We start from the raw sequence: 17,281 nt of genomic DNA on the forward strand, positions 1-17,281 counted from the left end.
AGTTGTAGACACTGGGTGTGACGCCAAGTTACGAAAAAGCAAGCCCAATCCTCAGGCTACATTTTTCATTTGGGAAAGCCTGGCCTAGCACAGCACAGAAGGAGGGCTAGCCTGGAAGGCAGATGTCACAAAGGGGTTTCACTGTGTCCTGGGCTTTTATCTTGCTTAACTTTGATGTGGAAATTAGTTTTGGTGACATAATGCCAACTTTGGCTCACCCCTAAATACTTAGTAAGTGAAACAGGAAACTGGATTCAGCTGGTGAATTAGATCAGCATCCAGATAATTCAGAAGACAAATCCTCTATCTGAGTTAAACCATGCACTGTCGCCAGCCCTCAGTTCCCAATTCATCATCAACAAACTCAGGTTAAATCTTTAAGCTTTCACATCTTGATGCTAATTAGGAGTCAGAAGAGTCAACACTCACTAAACCAATGGTTCCTATCCCACCAGTGACCTGTTGTCATCTAACTTTCTTTTCCTACTTGTCCTCTTCTTGTTGAGACAAGGTCTTACCACCTGACCCGGGCTGGCCTTGAATTTGTGATCCAAGTTCAGACCCAGTCTTGGCCTCTTTCTCTCCTCCCGTTCCTCCCCTTTTAACCAGAGACCCTGTGCATCGTGGTTATCCTTCCACCAACTTGGATCTCTTGCCTAAACCTTGGTGGGTTTAAGCCTGATAATTCTTCAAGTGTGATGCTTTATAAGATGAAAAATGAATTAATTCCCTGTCTGTCAGTATTGTGAGTTCCACACGGCGCTTGCTCAGTCTGAAAAACATCTGTATTATTAATCAGACAACCCAGATCACAGGGTGGACCTCAAAGGTTCATTTTAATGACTTTTATCCACAGATGACAAAGCAAACAGCTACCAACCAGTCTTTTAGTGAGGAAGCTGACAACCACACTGGATGTATGGAGTTGCGTGATTTGAGCTTACCCTCAGAGTATAGCGATTAAAACCCAACCTCAATTCAATACAGTATTTGCAGTGACTTCATCTGCTCTACTTCAGCCTTAAGATAGTTGAATTAAAAACCTAATTCCTATTAGTCTTTCAAATGAGAAATTGGCTTGGAGCATCCCCGGATCTCCCCAGCCCCCACCTCACCCCACCTCACTATGAAATAAGGAGCTGGAGTTGGCTCTTTGCCTGAGAGGACAACACATTAGAAGTCAATTTGGTCTTGACTTCATTAAAGAAAATGTGGGTGGTTAATCTGAGTGAAAGGTGCCATTTTCTACAAATGCATTCCGACTTAACCAGACTGGTGGTTGCATGACAGCGCTATTTAGATTAGGAAGGAACTGTGATTGGGATTTTAATGATCTGCGTGCCATTTGCTATTTACGAATTCTTCAGCAGTTAAGTTTGGCTCCTTTCCCAGGAGGCAGACCTTTCTGCCTAGTTACCCCAATTTGCGTGTGGTTCCCAGAGGACACAGTTTTGTCCCACAGATGTTGCCTTTGATGGGAGGAGCCTGGGGCATTCTAAACTTTCCCTTTGAGTTTCTTGTTAGATAGTGAGTCTCTCCGGCCCCAAACAGGACTGGCCTTTGCTTCAAAGGCAGCATAAGAGTGAATTATTTACCAAATCACACAAAAGGGAGGATTTATCAAGTTCCCTCTCTCCCTGAGAAGACAACCCTGGGACTGGAGGACTTTATTACTCTTGCTCTCAGCTGTAAATAATGTCATTCAGATGCTTTTGAAAGCTCCTCTTGCCTTAGTAATAAAACTTGATACCTGGGGCCAAATGCCTTTATCACCACCACTCCCATCCCCACCGCACAGGAACCATGGCAGAGAAGAGGAAGCAGCATTTGTAACAGAATGTGGAAAAATTGGGTCTGAAGATATGGGCACATGTTCTACCAAGAAATTAACTTTGTGCAGGCTCATTGAACTTCCAAGACCTAACTGGGCACTTGGCAAACCCTAGATTATTAGTCAACCACACCTGTTTGTTGTCATTGTTAAGATTGGGATCTTAGCAGTGGATCTCAGTAAGGAAGCCACTCACCTGGAGAGGGTTTGCTGGGGCTCACTTTCTCTTTCTTTATCGTCATGGTGCCTTTGTGTTTCTGCTTGACAGATGTTTGGTCAATGGCTGGAAGTCTGGGCTCACATTTAACTGTAGGTGCTTTGGTAGACAATCTTGCTTCACTTAAAGACTCCTCCTCACTGGTGCTCTGTGGAAATGGAAGAGGTGTGTCAGCGGCTGGGTGGTCACCTCTGCTAAGCACAGAAGCAGGACAAGTGGGTATCAGTGGGGACTTCAGCATCCTCTCGCTCCCAGGGATCTTGTGTTTGTGGCTCTGCTTCCTCTGTGGTCATGGAGATTTTGATGGATCGGGACGACCAGCTTCGACAGAAAAGCAAAGCTGATGACTCTTGTGTTGTAGGACACTGAAGAGGCTGCATTTCTGAGTCTGTTGCTGAAGTATATTATGAATACATTTCTGACCATTACATAGTTTGATGACCAGTAAACAGCTCATGCTCAAGGCTATAAATGAAAGGAGCTGCTTTTTAAAGTGTTTGCTGTTTGATATTTGAACTGTTTTGAAGAAGGTGCAGGAACGTGTTCCTTATGCTAATTCTTGTGTTTGACAACGAAAAAAGAATTTTAGATTGTGTAGTGGGGTCTGATTAAGTCAGATCTCAGTGTCAGTAATCCAAATTACTACCCAAGACAGATGGATCTCCTAAGAAGTCCCCTCCGGTCAGTCTTCTACAAAGAAGTCAGTATAAATCCACACAAGGGTGAGTCACAATTCCTACAGTGTCAACGCATCTAAACCCAGGTGTATAATAGACACAGTAAGAAGTATCCAAGCACTCAACAGTTTCACACTTTGCCAGACTTAAACAGTGCAGACAATGGACATGACAGTCAGGACCCTGACTCCAGGGATGATTTGAAAGGCGGAGCCCTGTAGCATCAAGTCCTGACACTAGCATGGTCTGCAAGACCATACCTTCTGTCACAAGCAGAACCCAAGGGTTTTCCCACCTTTGGGTCTAGGGAGGTTCTCCTGTGTGGTACATTAGTCCAGCGCTAGAAAATTCTCTGAAGATGTGGCGCTTCCCAGGCATGCAATGCCAAATTAACATCCCCCACTCCACCCCGGGCTATTGTGGGTCATATTGATGTTGTCATTATTGCTGACACTTGTGGCGTTTCCTGATTTCAGTGGTTCCTGCCTCCAGGAACATACACGGAATAGCTTTGAATTATTGGGTGGAACATAAGAGAAACAGGACTCCATAAAAAATTTCCACTTGTCAGTCTTCTGGGCAGAAAGAAGTCTGTGTGTTCACAGGTAGACTGATCATTGTTTCCCATGAAGACAAATCTTATTTTAAACTTTAGGTTTTGGATGCAGCTTTCAAACAAATAGTTATTGTTGCTCCATCCATTATCAGAAAACAGGCCACCCTCAGATAAAGGGACACAGAGAAGAGACGGCATAATGAATCAACTGTTCTCTCCTTTTGAGTTCTGCGACTTAATAGAAATCTTTGAAAATGATTCTGAAATGTCAAAGATGAATCATGAGGTCATTTCTGAACATGAGATGAGTTCTCTATTCGCAGCAAAGTGGGTGTTTGGCAAATTTTAATTCTGCTGCTGGAGACTGTCATCATGACTGGGTGGTAGGAGCCAGAGGAATGGGTTTGGATCCCCAGAAGAGCAGCAGGGAACCTAGGACAGCATTTCTTCCCCAGACTCCTGTAGCCCGAGATGCTCACTCACCCCAGGCCCTGTACTTCAGCCTGCAGCAAAGCCACAGTGGCTCCAGCTACAACACACCGATTGCAGCCAACCTTAGAGGATCCCCCCACATCTCCCCTCAACCCCTCGGCTGGGCTGGAACTCCTTGCTGGCCACAGGCAGTTGGGGGGAAGGTATGGTAAAGGACTCTGCTGGCTGTTAAGCCTGCCCAGGTTTCCTCCACCCACTCATTAGACTTCCCTTCTTTAGAGTACTGAAGAGGTGGACACAGTTTGGACAATCCCCACCTCCCTGTACTGAGTATATCCTTCTCTGGTTTCTGGTTTCTGGTCCCATTGCCTTTATGGCTAGGTGGGCGTCATCCTTAAGAATCCAGAAACCGTCCCTAGAAGGAGTGTCTGTTGTTGATTGGAACTAGAAGGTGAGGCTCCTGGATGTGGTAGGCCTTCCCCCTCTTGCATCATTGAGCAACCTCAATCTCAGCACTTCAGCACTTTATTTGTATTTAATTTTATTGTTTAGTTTTTGCTAATGTCCTGTCACACCCTTAGCCATCCTTACCTGGCTCTGCTCAGGAAAATCCATTGGCATCCCGTAGGGAAGGCTCATGCTTTCAAAGAGAGTGGGAAAGGCAGTAGGAACTGTTCTGTAGGCTCTGGCACTAATGTGTGACATCTAAAGCTCTGGGGCTTGGGACAGTGCATCTTGCGGCTAGTGACCATGTGACCTGTTATTTTTCTATTCCTTGGGTTTCCTCATCTGTGAACAACGGTTCCTACATTTGCAGGGGAGAGTTCCTGATGATCAAGTGAAATAAGGCATGCATCCATAACTCATAATAAGTTATAATAACTCTGCATTCGTGTACCAAGGCGGACTGGGTCGTGTTCCATGCCCAGGCATTCACTTTCTGCCACTTTTGGAATTAGCCAACTACTAGACACTTGTTACCAGCTTGAAACCAAAGCTGAAGGTCCCAAAGAAAGCCGTCCTATTGGATGGATGTTGCCCAACCTAGGACTTGTGAACAGAGGGAGGGTCAGTTCCTATATGCACTCCAGTGTCTTCCACAGACCACAGAACGCACATAGTCAGCCAGCCAGCTGAGACGCACCCAGTTAGTAAAGCTCTAATGTCAAATATTTAACGGTATCTGGAGATTATCAAATCAACACTAATATTTTTATGTAACGTGGGTTTGAGAACTGTCTTTTCCTGCTATAGCTTTGGAATTTTCAGTTTCCATTTCATCTCCATATGTTCCGAAGTTGAAATGTCACATGAAGGTGGAGGCAGCAGCCGATTGCTGTTTTCTCCTGGGGTAGGAAAGCAGCTCTGTCTTTCAAAGTCGAAGACCATACCACTGAAAGGCCAAACAACGAACCAGACCCCACAACAAAACCACTGCCTATGCAAGGGTGCTTTAATATTGGGAACTTGCTGTCCTAATAAAGCACAAATGTTAACTCAAATGAATTTATTGACAAACTATTTCTGACGTGTTATTAATTGTAGTATTTAAGGTCTTCTGGCACCATACGTAATAAGGTAGAAGATGATACCAGCACCTTCTGAAGTCCAGAGGAAGGGTCAGAGGGATCTGGTTAATTAGGGAAGGTCAACGCCAGGCAATGGGGAACAACTTAGTAACATGACAGCTCTTTTATTTGTTTCTTTACCGTTTCCTTCTTCCTCCCTTCCCCAAGCTGTGTTGGGGATTGAACCCAGGGCCTCTGTGTTCTGGTCAGGCAGCTCTACCATTGAGCTACACACCCTTAGGCCTAACTTCACTTGGCAACATTTTGAAGGTTTCAAGTTGGAGCTCTTGGAAGGTGAAGACACCAGCGGAGGAGACAGATGGGAAGGCACATCCACCAGTGTGCACAAGGGGCTAGAAGTCCAGACCTGGCGTTCCCAGATGCAGAATGAGACACCAAGCAGGGAAGATCAGAAGACTTGTAGACTCAAGCAGCCAGGGATGGAAGAGCCTTGGTGGTATTTTCCGGCCCTTCCCTCATGGCTCCTTTCCAGGAGTTGGGAAACTGGTTCTCACTTGTCCATCCCTTCATCCCTCCCTGAAGCCGTGGGGCTGAAGGCTGACGAATGTGCACCCACCAGATTTTGCCATGTGCTGGTGACGGAAGGCTGAGCTAAGTGGATCAATCCTATGACACAGGGAGGACAGATGAGGCAAAGATGGCCGCCAGGCTGCTGCCAGGAAGAGAGATTGTGTGTCTATTATGTTGGGAATAAATTAAGTCTCAGGAGATTATGAAAAGCTGTGGTCAGGTCAGTGAACCTTGACAGTCAACAGGGACAAGCCAGGAAGGTTGTCCAGGGGACTGTGTACATGAGTATACTCAAGAGTGCTGTCCCCAAAGTTTGTCTGCATCAAATTGTGTGTAAAAACCATGTCTGGAACCAAGGGTCATTTTGTATAAACAGACTTCTGGATGGTATGCAAACAGCCACATACAAGTAAATGTGAATCATGTTCTAAGCTGGATATGGTTACAATATAAAGCAGGCTAAATTTTATCTTGTGCAGATTTGGGGGACATTACTTGACTTTCTTATTAATATTGAATAATAATACAGGATGTGGGCTGCTAGTCTTTTGGAGGTTTCTTTGGGCTGGGGAATCACCCACTCAAACCCAACTGTCCCTCACTTAAAAACATGACCGCCAGGGATGCTGGGGTCAGATGAGAATCAGTTATGAGAAGACATTGATATCCATGTGTCTTAGGGTTTTACTGCTGTGAACAGACACCATGACCAAGGCAACTCTTATAAAGGACAACATTTAATTGGGGCTGGCTTACAGGTTCAGGTTCAGTCCATTATCATCAGTTGTGGGAGGGGAGGGAATTGAAACTTCAAGATTTACTTTGAGATCACTATTCATCCATCCCTCAGGGAAAGTTCATGTGGAGAGCTACTAAAATCACAACAGGATGTAGTTTTTGACACATGCTATACATACATATCTAATTTTTCTTTCTTTCCTTTTTCTTTCTTCCCTCCTTTCCTTCCTTTCCTTCCTTCCTTCCTTCCTTCCTTTCTTTCTTTCTTTCTTCCTTCCTTCCTTCCTTCCTTTTCTTCCTTCCTTGGCTATGCAAAACAGTTTGGCTTTGAATTCACAGAGATCTCCCTGACTCTGCCTCCCAAGTTCTGGGATTAAAGACCTGTATCACCATATGCAGCCAGGTGTGTGTATGTGTGTGTGTGTGTCCCCATATGCCATAATGCCATAGGGAAGGTCAGAGGATAACTTTGTGGGATGTGTTTTTTCCTCCAACCTTTATGTGGGTTCTGAGAATCAAACTCAGGTCTCATCAGGTTTGTGTGGCAAATGCTCTCACCCACTGAGCCATCTCTTGACCCCTGGATATTTCTTATAAGACACATTAATTCTTTATAAATTTCAGAAACAACTGTCCAGCTGACATTAGTGGTGGCCATATATTTCATGTTTTGAGTTTTATCATCATCATCATCATCATTATCATCATCATTTTGTGTGTATGTGTGTGTGTGTGTATATGTGTGTGTGTGTATGTATGTGTATGTGTGTATGTGTATGTGTGTGTATGTGTGTATATGTGTGTGTGTATATGTGTGTGTGTGTATATGTGTGTGTGTGTATGTGTGTGTATGTATGTGTGTATATGTGTGTGTGTATATGTGTGTATGTGTGTATGTGTGTGTGTATGTGTGTATGTGTATGTGTGTATGTGTATGTGTGTGTGTATATGTGTGTGTATGTATGTGTATGTGTGTGTGTATATGTGTGTGTGTGTATATGTGTGTGTGTATGTGTATGTGTGTGTATGTGTGTGTGTATGTGTGTATGTGTGTGTGTATGTATGTGTGTGGTGTAGGTCAGAGGGTAACTCTTTAGTCCCTCTCCTACTGTGAGTGTTGAGGATTACATTCAGTTTATCTCCTGCTGAGCTAAGCCTTCACTGGCTGTGGTAGGGATAGGCTCTGCATGGTGCTGGAGCTTGGCCTGAGGTTAGGTGTTCCTCAGGTGTAGTTCTGCTGTGATGTATTTCCCATTTGTCTTTTGTTTCAGCCCAGAGGACCTTCTGAGAAAGAGACTCAGCCATCAAATGGAAGCCCCCCTCAAAAAGCTTCCTACTCGACCTACCAGTGACAAAACATGGAAGGAGACTGAAAAGCATTAGCGGTGCCTGCTAGGTTTCTGGAAGGGGGTGGGGGGAGAGGGAAGGAGTGGGGGAGAGGGAAGGAGCGGGGGAGACGGAGGGAGTGGAGAGGGGGAGTAAAAGGGGAAGGAGTGGGAGAGGGAGGAAGGGAGAGAGGCAGCGGTGGGGGGGGGGGGAAGAAGTAATTTTGATCTGTGGCTCAAAGTAGGTTCCATCTGGGCTGGAGCCAGGTGTGGATGGGGGAAGGAAACAGCCAAGGCAGGATGCTAGGATTCTGAGCAGAGGGTAGAGGAGGGGCGTGGGGCCAGATTTTGAATAGTTCTGAGATCCAAGCAGAGGTTTGGGAGTCAGTGAGAAAGAATCTAGTCCATGGAACCATTTCTGAGTAGAGAACAATGTTGATTTTTTATTTTGTGTCCCTGTCCTTGAGAGAAATCAAGGCATTCTACAAGTGTGCCAGAGAAATAATCTGTTGTTTTCATAGCTTATTCTTATAAAGCACAATCCTTTTTTTTTTTTTATTACTCAAAGAAGTATGTATTCATAATGTAGCAGAATGAAGAGCTGAGGTGTAGGAGCACACACCTTTAATTCCAGCACTCAGGAGATCCCGAGAGCTCCAGGCCAGCCTGTTCTACAGAGTGAGTTCCAGGATGCCCAGAACTACAAAGAGAAATTCTGTGGACTCCTACCCCACCCCCTCAAAACAACAACAACAAAACAAACAACAAAAAAAAAAACAACTAGAAAAAAATCAAAGCAGCAACAACAAAAACAACAGCCGAGTACCACAGCAACGTAGACCTGTGTCTGTGTTTGTTTGTTTGTTTGGTCTCACTATGTAGCTGTCCTAGAACCCACTGTGGATCTCACAGAGATTTCTTCTGCCTTTTGAGTTCTGGCATTAAAGGCATAAGCCGCCACACCCAGTTTAACAGAACACTTCACGGTGTACCTCCTATTAACACATTTCCCCCCCACTAAGCCACAAAACTACTTCTCTGACCTAAAAATAAATAATAATAGTTTCATAATATTATCTAATATAAAGAACATATTCAAGCCTGTGTGTGCCCACGATGTCTTTTCAGATTGTCTTGTTAGGAATGAAGGTTGAACTTTCACAGCAAGTTATGTCCTTTAGTCCCTTAGAGTCTCTGCCCTTTCTTGCTTTTTTAGTTTTGAACGTTTTGAAGAGGTACAGCCAAGTTGCCTCACATTGTATCTTCTGGGTGTTTCCTGATAACCAAATCCAATTCCATCTTTTGGGATATTTATAGGTGATGTGATGTCCTTCTTTTGTAACACCAGACCAGCAGTCACATTGTTGGGTTGTCCAAAACAGCCGACTCCATGTTTGATGTCTGGGGAAAGCCAGACTATCAGAGCTCTCCAAGGGAGAAGCCTCTGCCTCTGTTTTGTAGTTTGTGGTTGACTGGGGAGTGATTCTTTGGCACTTTGGAATAGCCTAGTTTGTTTCTAAACCTCATCTCCCCAGTGATTTTTGATATGCCTTGCCTAGAGTTATACTCATATTAAGGTAGCAAAATGGTTTTATTATTCTACACAGGGGCTGGCGAGGTGGATCAGTTGACAAGGAGATCGCTATGCAAATGTGAGGCGTTGAATTCAAACTCCTAGCGCCTACCGATAAAGCTGTGTGTGATCGTGTGTTGTGGATCCCAAGGACAGAGACTGGGGACAGAGACAAGTGGCTCCTGGAGTTTGCTGGAGAACCAAGGTGATCAATGATTCCAAGGACAAGGAGAGACCTTGACTCTCAGAATAGTGGATGAAGATTGATTCCTGACACCTAATTCTGGCCTCCAAACACACGTCCCCCAAACTCAAGTGTGTCCACAACCACACACACACACACACACACACACACACACACACACACACACAGATGGATGGGCAGACAGACACTCACAGAGACACAGACAGACAGACACACACACACACAGAGCACTCCCTTGGTGCTGAGGAGATCACTTAGTAAAGTGCTTGTTGAACAAGCATGAGGACCTGAGTTCAGATCCACAGCACACTTGAGCACTTGCACACATACACACACACACTACACATACACACACACCGCCCTTTTTCCCTCATGCCTAGGTGCTTGCTTACAATGTGGTCTTTATGTTTCATTCAGTCCCATCAAAATTTTGATGCTTAAATTTTTGTATCTAAAATTGGAGGTGAGGCCGGCAGATGACTCAGTGGGTAAAGGTGCCAAGCCTGACGACCTGAATTTACTCCCCGACCCACATGGTGCAGGCAGAGACCCAACCTCCCAAAGTTGTTCTCTGACCTCCTCATGAGGGCTTTGGCATACTCCCAGCCACAAAAACAAAATTGAAATTTAAAATGGTGAGTGAGAGTCCACGGAAGCCATGTTTTTTTCTGTCTTCTAAGTATTCCTTTGCTTTCTAGTACAACAAAACATTAGAGTCCATCTTGGGGAAAGGAAGACATGACTGCCTTAGGCTTGGGGGAGAAGCTTCCCGTAGATATGAAGTAGAATACAGAAAGGGGCAGAGTTCAGAGCAAACATGGCCAGACTGAGCTGGGCCATGTGAGGGGGTTCAGGATGGGAGCAAGAAAGGAGTTGCCTACCAAGAGGAGAGCCTAAACCAAGAGACGGGTGTAGCCAATATATAAATAACCTATTTATATAGGAGCCAGAAAAGCTGAGGGGAGGGCTGGGCTGGAGGGTTCAGGGTAAAGGGAAGGGTATGGTTGGTACTAGAGGACCCTGTGATAAGGACTGTGGGATGGATGAGATACTGGGGAAACCTGGTAGCCAGAGTACATTTGATATGTTAATAGGCATCTCAGCCATTTGTTCCAGGTTTGAGACCCAACCGACCTTGCCTGCCTTTGATATTTCTCAAGAAACGCTAATCCTTTTTGTCTGAGAATGCTTTGTATGTTGTTGTTGTTGGTTTTTTTTTTTTTTTTTTTTTTTTTTGAGACAGGGTTTCATGTAGTCCTGGCCACAAACCTCCCAAGTACTATAATCATAGGCCTCTCCCATGATACCTGGCTTGAGAAAGCTATTAGAAAGTGAGGATCAAAAGTTCAAAACTAGCTTTGGCAACATAGCAAGGAATAAAAGAGAACAGGAAAGGGGTGGGGGTGGGGGAAGGACCAGGTGTAACCAGCCCATCTGCTGCCGGGGTGTATTTGTTTATAAGTCCTTTCTTTGGAATAAATTAGAAATGTATATCTTTAAAAAAATCATGAATTCATAGCAATAGTTCTAATTAAAATCAACACTGCAGGTTTTCTTTTATATTTCTCTCCTGCCTGTTTAACATCTTTGCCCTTTAATTATATTACTATGTTGATTCATTCATCTCACTCTGCAATAAATGTGAAATATTTCCCAGATTATGATACAAATCTGACTCAGAATAAATCTTCCAGATAAAACTTGTGGCTTCTCCTTGGTTCTTTGTCTTTAGAATCTATTGCTGCATGGATAAATGTCATAATTCTTTCCCTGGCCGAGTCGAATGCTTCCAAGTTTTTCCAAAGAGAAGATGTGCTGTGTCGAGCATCTAAGTAGCTCTTTAGTTAAGCCCTTAAATTCCTGAAAGTGGGAATTTATCTCACTAGATTAAAAGCAGCACAGAGATTTAAAATTCTTTTTTCTCCTAAATCATCCTCAACAAACGCTGCAGCGGACGTCCATGAGAACGGCCCTTTGTGAGTAACCTTCCTAAACATCATCTTAAAAACACAACGACAGAAACAAAACTTTTTCACTTGGGGATAGTTTTTAATTTTAATCTGCAACTTTTAGGTAATTTGCTATTATCACACAGGTCTATTTATCTAACTTACTTCAAATATATATTTGACTCATTTGCGTGTTAGTTTTGATTTTACGTTTTATTTCTTTATTTTGCGTGCACAGGTGGGGTGGGACATGCCATGATGCTCTTGTGGAAGTCAGAGGACAACCTGCAGGAGTCGGTTCTGCCCTTCCACCATGTGGGTCCCAGGGTCCCAGTTCAGGCCACTGAGATGGCTCAGTGAGAGCCCCATTGTCTACCACGCCCCCACCCCTGCCTTTTGAGACAGATTTCTCCCTGGAGCCCTGACTGTCCTGGAACTCACTCTGGCCCTCACACTCAGAGATCCGCCTGCCTCTGCCTCCGGAGTGCTGGGATTAAAGGCCCGCACCACCACCACTGTCATCCACCTATTTCTAAACAGGATCTGAGGCCACCAAAAAGACAGAATTCAGAGAAGACGGTTATCTAGGGACTGCAGTAGCCACACACTTGTCATTCCAGTACTTGGAAAGTAGAGACAGGAGGATTGAGGTCATGTAGTAAAACCCAATTTAAAAACTTCAAAAACAAAACTCCAAAAATAGATTTAAAAGATGGAATGGGCAAAGTACTCTCTGTCAATGTAAAGGGGTGGTCCCTGGGGCAGGGCTGGCCAGGAAGGGGTGCCATCCCCTCCCCCCCCCACAGGGCTGGCATTGGGGGGGGAGAGTCCACAGGAATGTCACTGGGTGTCTGAAACTCAGTGGGGGGCTAGGTGACACATGTCTATGAATTTGTCAGAACTCATCAAATCATACTCTAAATTGTCTAATTCACTGCAAATAGCTTTTAATCTCTATAAGACTTAAAACCACAAAACCCCTATGTAAACTACAAAACTCAAGCTCAGCTCTAGCGACATGGCCAAGTGTTTAGGTGTGCAGCTCTCTGACATTAGAGGCAGTGAGGGCACCGAGACACGCAGGATGGTCCAGGGGCATGGGTGGCAGTGGCCTTCCTAAAGCTGTGCCCCTTCAACACAGTTCCTCCAGGTCCTCATGTCACCGGGACCCCCAACCATAAAGTTATTTCCATTGCTACTTCATAACCGCAATCTTGCTACTGTTACGAATTGTAATCTAAGTATCCATGTTTTCTAATGGTCTAGACAACTCCTGTGAAAGGGTCCTTTGATCCCCAAAGGGGTCTCAACCACAGGTTGAGAACCACTGTACTAGGTGTCTTACTTTCCTTTCCTGCTGCTGTGGTAAAACACCCAGCCAAAATCAACCTAAGGGAGGAAGGGTTTATTTGGCAAACCTATTGCTGGAGACCAGAAGAAGAGGGCCCATGGACAGTCTCACTTGTGGGTCACAACCCCTTAGGGGGTCGCATATCAGATGCCTTGCATATCAGATAATCACATGACGATTCATAACAGTAGAAAGATTACAGTTATGAAGTAGCAACAGAATAATTTTATGGCTGGAAGTTACCACAACATGAGGAACTGCATTAAAGGGTCACAGCCCTGGCAAGGTTGAGAACCAATGGCCTAGGGAGATGGATCAAGAGTGTGTTTACCTTGCAAATTTAAGAAACCTGAGTTCTGTCCCCAGAACCTATGCTGAGTGTGGTATGTGTTTGTAATCTCACTTATTGGGGATCAGGAGACAGAAGGCTTCCTGGCGCACGCTGGCCAGTCAGGCTAGGCTAATTTGTGAGCTCCAGGCCAAAGAGAAACCAGACTCAAAGGAGGGGGTGACACCTGACGCTGTCCTCTGGCCTCCATGTGCATGTGCATTAAAAGTCATTATTAAATCAGTTATAAAATTTCAGGGATCACAAATGGGAAGAGGGGACATGTGGCAGACCTGAGAAAGTGGGAGAGGGTTCTACTGTAGTCAGGGGGAAAGCAGTCAGGGCTTGGCTGAGGGGCTGGTGAACTGTGTGGCAAGACAGAGAAACCTCAAAGGCTGAGGCCAGTGTGGACCAGGGCCAGAGCAGCAAACACCTCTGGGTTTCACAGGGCTGTGCTAGTTTCAAGTCAAAGTTTGGTTCCTATTCTAAAAGCCACAGAAGCGGCTTCAGCAGACATACACGTGGGTTTTGCCTGCCAACAACACTGCCACATTGAGATAGGGGAAATGGGATTTGGAGGCAGGTAAGAGAGAGGACTGGCTGGGACGCCACTTAAGGAGCTCTGTGGTAATGCCAGCTATTCGAATGGATCAGAATAATATCGGGTGGGTCCCTGTGCAGTGGCACACGTCTGTCGTTCCAGCACTCAGGAGACTGAGGCAGGAGACTAAGGAGTTTGAGGATAGCTTGGGCCACAGAAACCAAACCGCTATCAAAAGCAACAAAATTATACCAGGGAAGTAAGAGGTGCAGGGCTGACCATGAACTCAACATGGGGTGGGGGCCAGAGTTGGGGTAGAAGCAGGGGTGGGGTGGGGCGGGAGTGGGGAGACTCAGATTTTGATGATACACACTGAGAAAAGAAAAAGGGCCAAGCTGGGGGCTTTAGCCAGGGTCTGTGATCAGCTTGGGGTGTCTTTTTTAGATATCCAAGTAAAGGGAGTGAGACTGCAGTGGTTTTAAATCTGGGACTCCACAGTGGGCTTTGAGCTGGAGGTGTAGATTTGGGAGTCACTGGTAGTTAACCCCTCAACGCTGGGCTGGCCGTTACAGCGTTCCCGAGATGTAATCAGCACACAGACAGAGCAAGTCTTAGGGAGGCATGAGCTTCGATGGTGACAAGTGACATCTTTACAAGAACACTCCTTATCTCCACCTGCAAGCTAAGCTGCAGGCACCCAGCCCCTGCAGTATGAGCTTGTGATTTCTGTCACCCGTGAAAGTCACAGATAGTTTCACATCTCAGTAAGTTTGTTGCAGATGTCTCACGATACCCTTTTCGCCCGGCGCTTGCTATTTAACGTGTTAATAAGGAAGCACACATATTACTGGGCCACACTTTTCTAAAAATATTTTGATGACTATTTCCATAAAAGTGGTTTCCTTTGAAAGCCTCTGTCTTATTTTATGCCTGAAAACAATTCTAAGGCAATCTACAGAGTTCACCATGTGGCTCAGGAGGTGTGTGGCTCAAAGGCTAAGGAGCACCACCCTGCTCCTAACCCCAGGGAGAGAGTGATATTAGAACCACACTCACAGGAATCCCAGGATTCAGGAACAGGGTGGAGGAGGAGGAGTGGAGGAAGACTAAGTGTCTGCAGAGATGCAGAGGAAGCCAGGGCAAGAGTGGCTCTGCAGCTGCCCCACTGGGGAGGTGTGTGTGTGTGTGTGTGTGTGTGTGTGTGTGTGTGTGTGTGTTTGAGAGAGAGAGAGAGAGAGAGAGAGAGAGAGAGAGAGAGAATCAGTGTGTGAGTATGTGTGAGAGAGAGAAAGAGAGAGAGGGAGTGTGTGATAGTGTGTGTGAGAGAGAGAGTGTGTGTGTGTGTGTGAGAGAGAGTATGTGTGTGAGAGAAAGAGAGAGAGAGGAAGAGGGAGAGAGTGTGTGTCTGTGAGTGTGTGTGTGAGAGAGAGTGAGTATGTGTGTGAATGTGTGTGTATGAGAGAGAGAGTGTGTGTGTGTGAGAGAGAGAGAGACAGAGAGAGGGAGAGATCGTGTGTCTGTGAGTGTGTGAGAGAGAGTGAGTTGTGAGTGTGTGTGTGAGAGAGAGAGAAAGAGAGAGAGGGAGAGTGTGTGTGTGTGAGAGAGTGTGTGTGTGTGAGAGAGAGAGTGAGTGTGTGTGTGTGAGAGAGAGTGTGTGTGTCTGTGAGTGTGTGTGTGAGAGAGGGTGAGTGTGTGTGTGTGTGAGAGTGTGTGTGTGTGTGTGTGTGTGTGTGTGTGTGAGTTTGTGTCCAGCACCATGCAAAGCTGCCCCATGGGGAGATGTGGAAGTGACAAAGAGCATCTCTGGAGAACGACATGTGTGTGGAAACCAGATTGGAGTGGGCTGAGGAGAGAGGAGGAGGTGGGGAAGTGGAGTCAGGCAGTGTAAATAATTCTTTGGGGAACTTGGGGTGTGAAGGAGAAGTGAAGGGAGCAGAGGAAGGAAGGCTGTTCTGTCTCTTTTTAGATCATGACTACATGCTGATGGGAAAGCCCTCGGCAGAGTTGGCTGACGCAAGCAGGGAAGGGCTGAGCAGGAGGGAGGGTTGGAAGTGGGTGGAAGCAAGGAGTGAGGTAGGAGAGGGGATGGACTGGAAACCGGGGAGGAGGGTTTTAGGTGAAACTGCTGAGCAGAGACACTGGGCAGCTTCGAGAAATGCCTGGAGGTTGCTGGCTGTGAGCCCATTCAAAGGGGGTGACATGTTCTTTAGCAGTAATAAATGAGATCTTTTTTGGGTGACAATAAGATGCAGGATATGCTTCTCTCTCTCTCTCTCTCTCTCTCTCTCTCTCTCTCTCTCTGTGTGTGTGTGTGTGTGTGTGTGTGTGTGTGTGTGTGTGGGTAAGGAGGAGAGCACTTGAGATACTTTGGGAACTGTGAGGCCAGGGCGTGGCTTGGTTATCTAAATGGATGCTGAACTCATTAGATAATGTGTCTGGAGATCAGGAAGGGGAAACAGAGAATCAACAGCCTGCCAGAGCCTCACTGACCAAGGGAGCGTGATCAGGAGACCAGCAGGAATGGTAAGAGGAGAGGATGATGGAATCCAACTGCACATGCCAACACAATGCAGGAGTTGTGCTCTGGGAGCACCAGAGAGCCCTCCTCTTTCCTGAGGTGGGGGTTAAAGTCTTACAGACAGCACCCCTCGCAGGGAAGTCTTGTAGGTGCAGTGTGGGGTAAGAGACCATCTTCCTAACACCAAGGTTTCCTGTAACCTGACAACTACCTCATTCACCATTTCTGCTTCCAACTCCCCATGGCAGGATCTGAGTTAAAATCTAAAATTATTATTCTCTATGGAGACTTCCCTTGCTTTTGTTCCATCCATCCATCTTTCCATCTGTCCATCTATCCATCCATCCATCCACCCATCCATTCAATCAAACATTTATGGTCCCACTATGTAGCTTAGGTTGACCTACTGAGCGCCAGGGTTACAGGTGTGTGCCACCACAGCCAGCTCCCCTAGGTTTTACGTCAGACTGGATACTGTGTCAAGCTACAGCTTTCTGTGTATCTTAGTTTAATCACACTGGGTGACCTTAGGGAGGGACATGGTTCGTTCATTACTCTGCACTCCTAGCACCTAACGCACTGTGCTCTACAGAAATGATTTATAATTTCTGCATTTTAGTTTATTATTTTAAAATTTAAATTTATTTTGTTTTTAATTGATGAATAATTATATTTTAATTTTTTAATGAATGAAGCCTTATGAAAATAAAATAAAAGGCTATTTTAGGATGAAATGCTGTGTGTTATAAAATCTGCTTAATGTGGGCATCCATCTGAATACGTGTCTCTTGCGACGGAAAAAATTTAAGATTTCAATATCTGAATTTTAATTGGTTTCTAACAACTTTTTGTTGTTGTTTCAGGGATTAATTGGAACCATTCTTAAAAAGCAGATAATTTTAATAAAATGCAGTACAGTGAGATACAGTGTGTAAAACAGG

At 45.3% G+C, this 17,281-nt stretch overlaps 1 protein-coding gene across 2 annotated transcripts in view; it reads right to left on the reverse strand.

Annotated features, from left to right (window-relative positions):
* Window positions 1–17,281, reverse strand: part of MARCHF10 (membrane associated ring-CH-type finger 10) — a gene marked incomplete at both ends in the record, with an annotated part of 82,025 nt that overhangs the window by 43,143 nt on the left and 21,601 nt on the right. For both annotated transcript variants that reach the window (XM_080924523.1, XM_080924524.1), the window contains one exon: window positions 2,028–2,196. In XM_080924523.1, coding sequence (XP_080780649.1) covers window positions 2,028–2,196 — 169 coding nt within the window. The remainder of the gene's footprint in view (window positions 1–2,027; window positions 2,197–17,281) is intronic.

The sequence above is a fragment of the Micromys minutus genome, assembly GCF_963924665.1.
Source record: "Micromys minutus genome assembly, chromosome: 10".
NCBI lineage: Eukaryota > Metazoa > Chordata > Mammalia > Rodentia > Muridae > Micromys > Micromys minutus.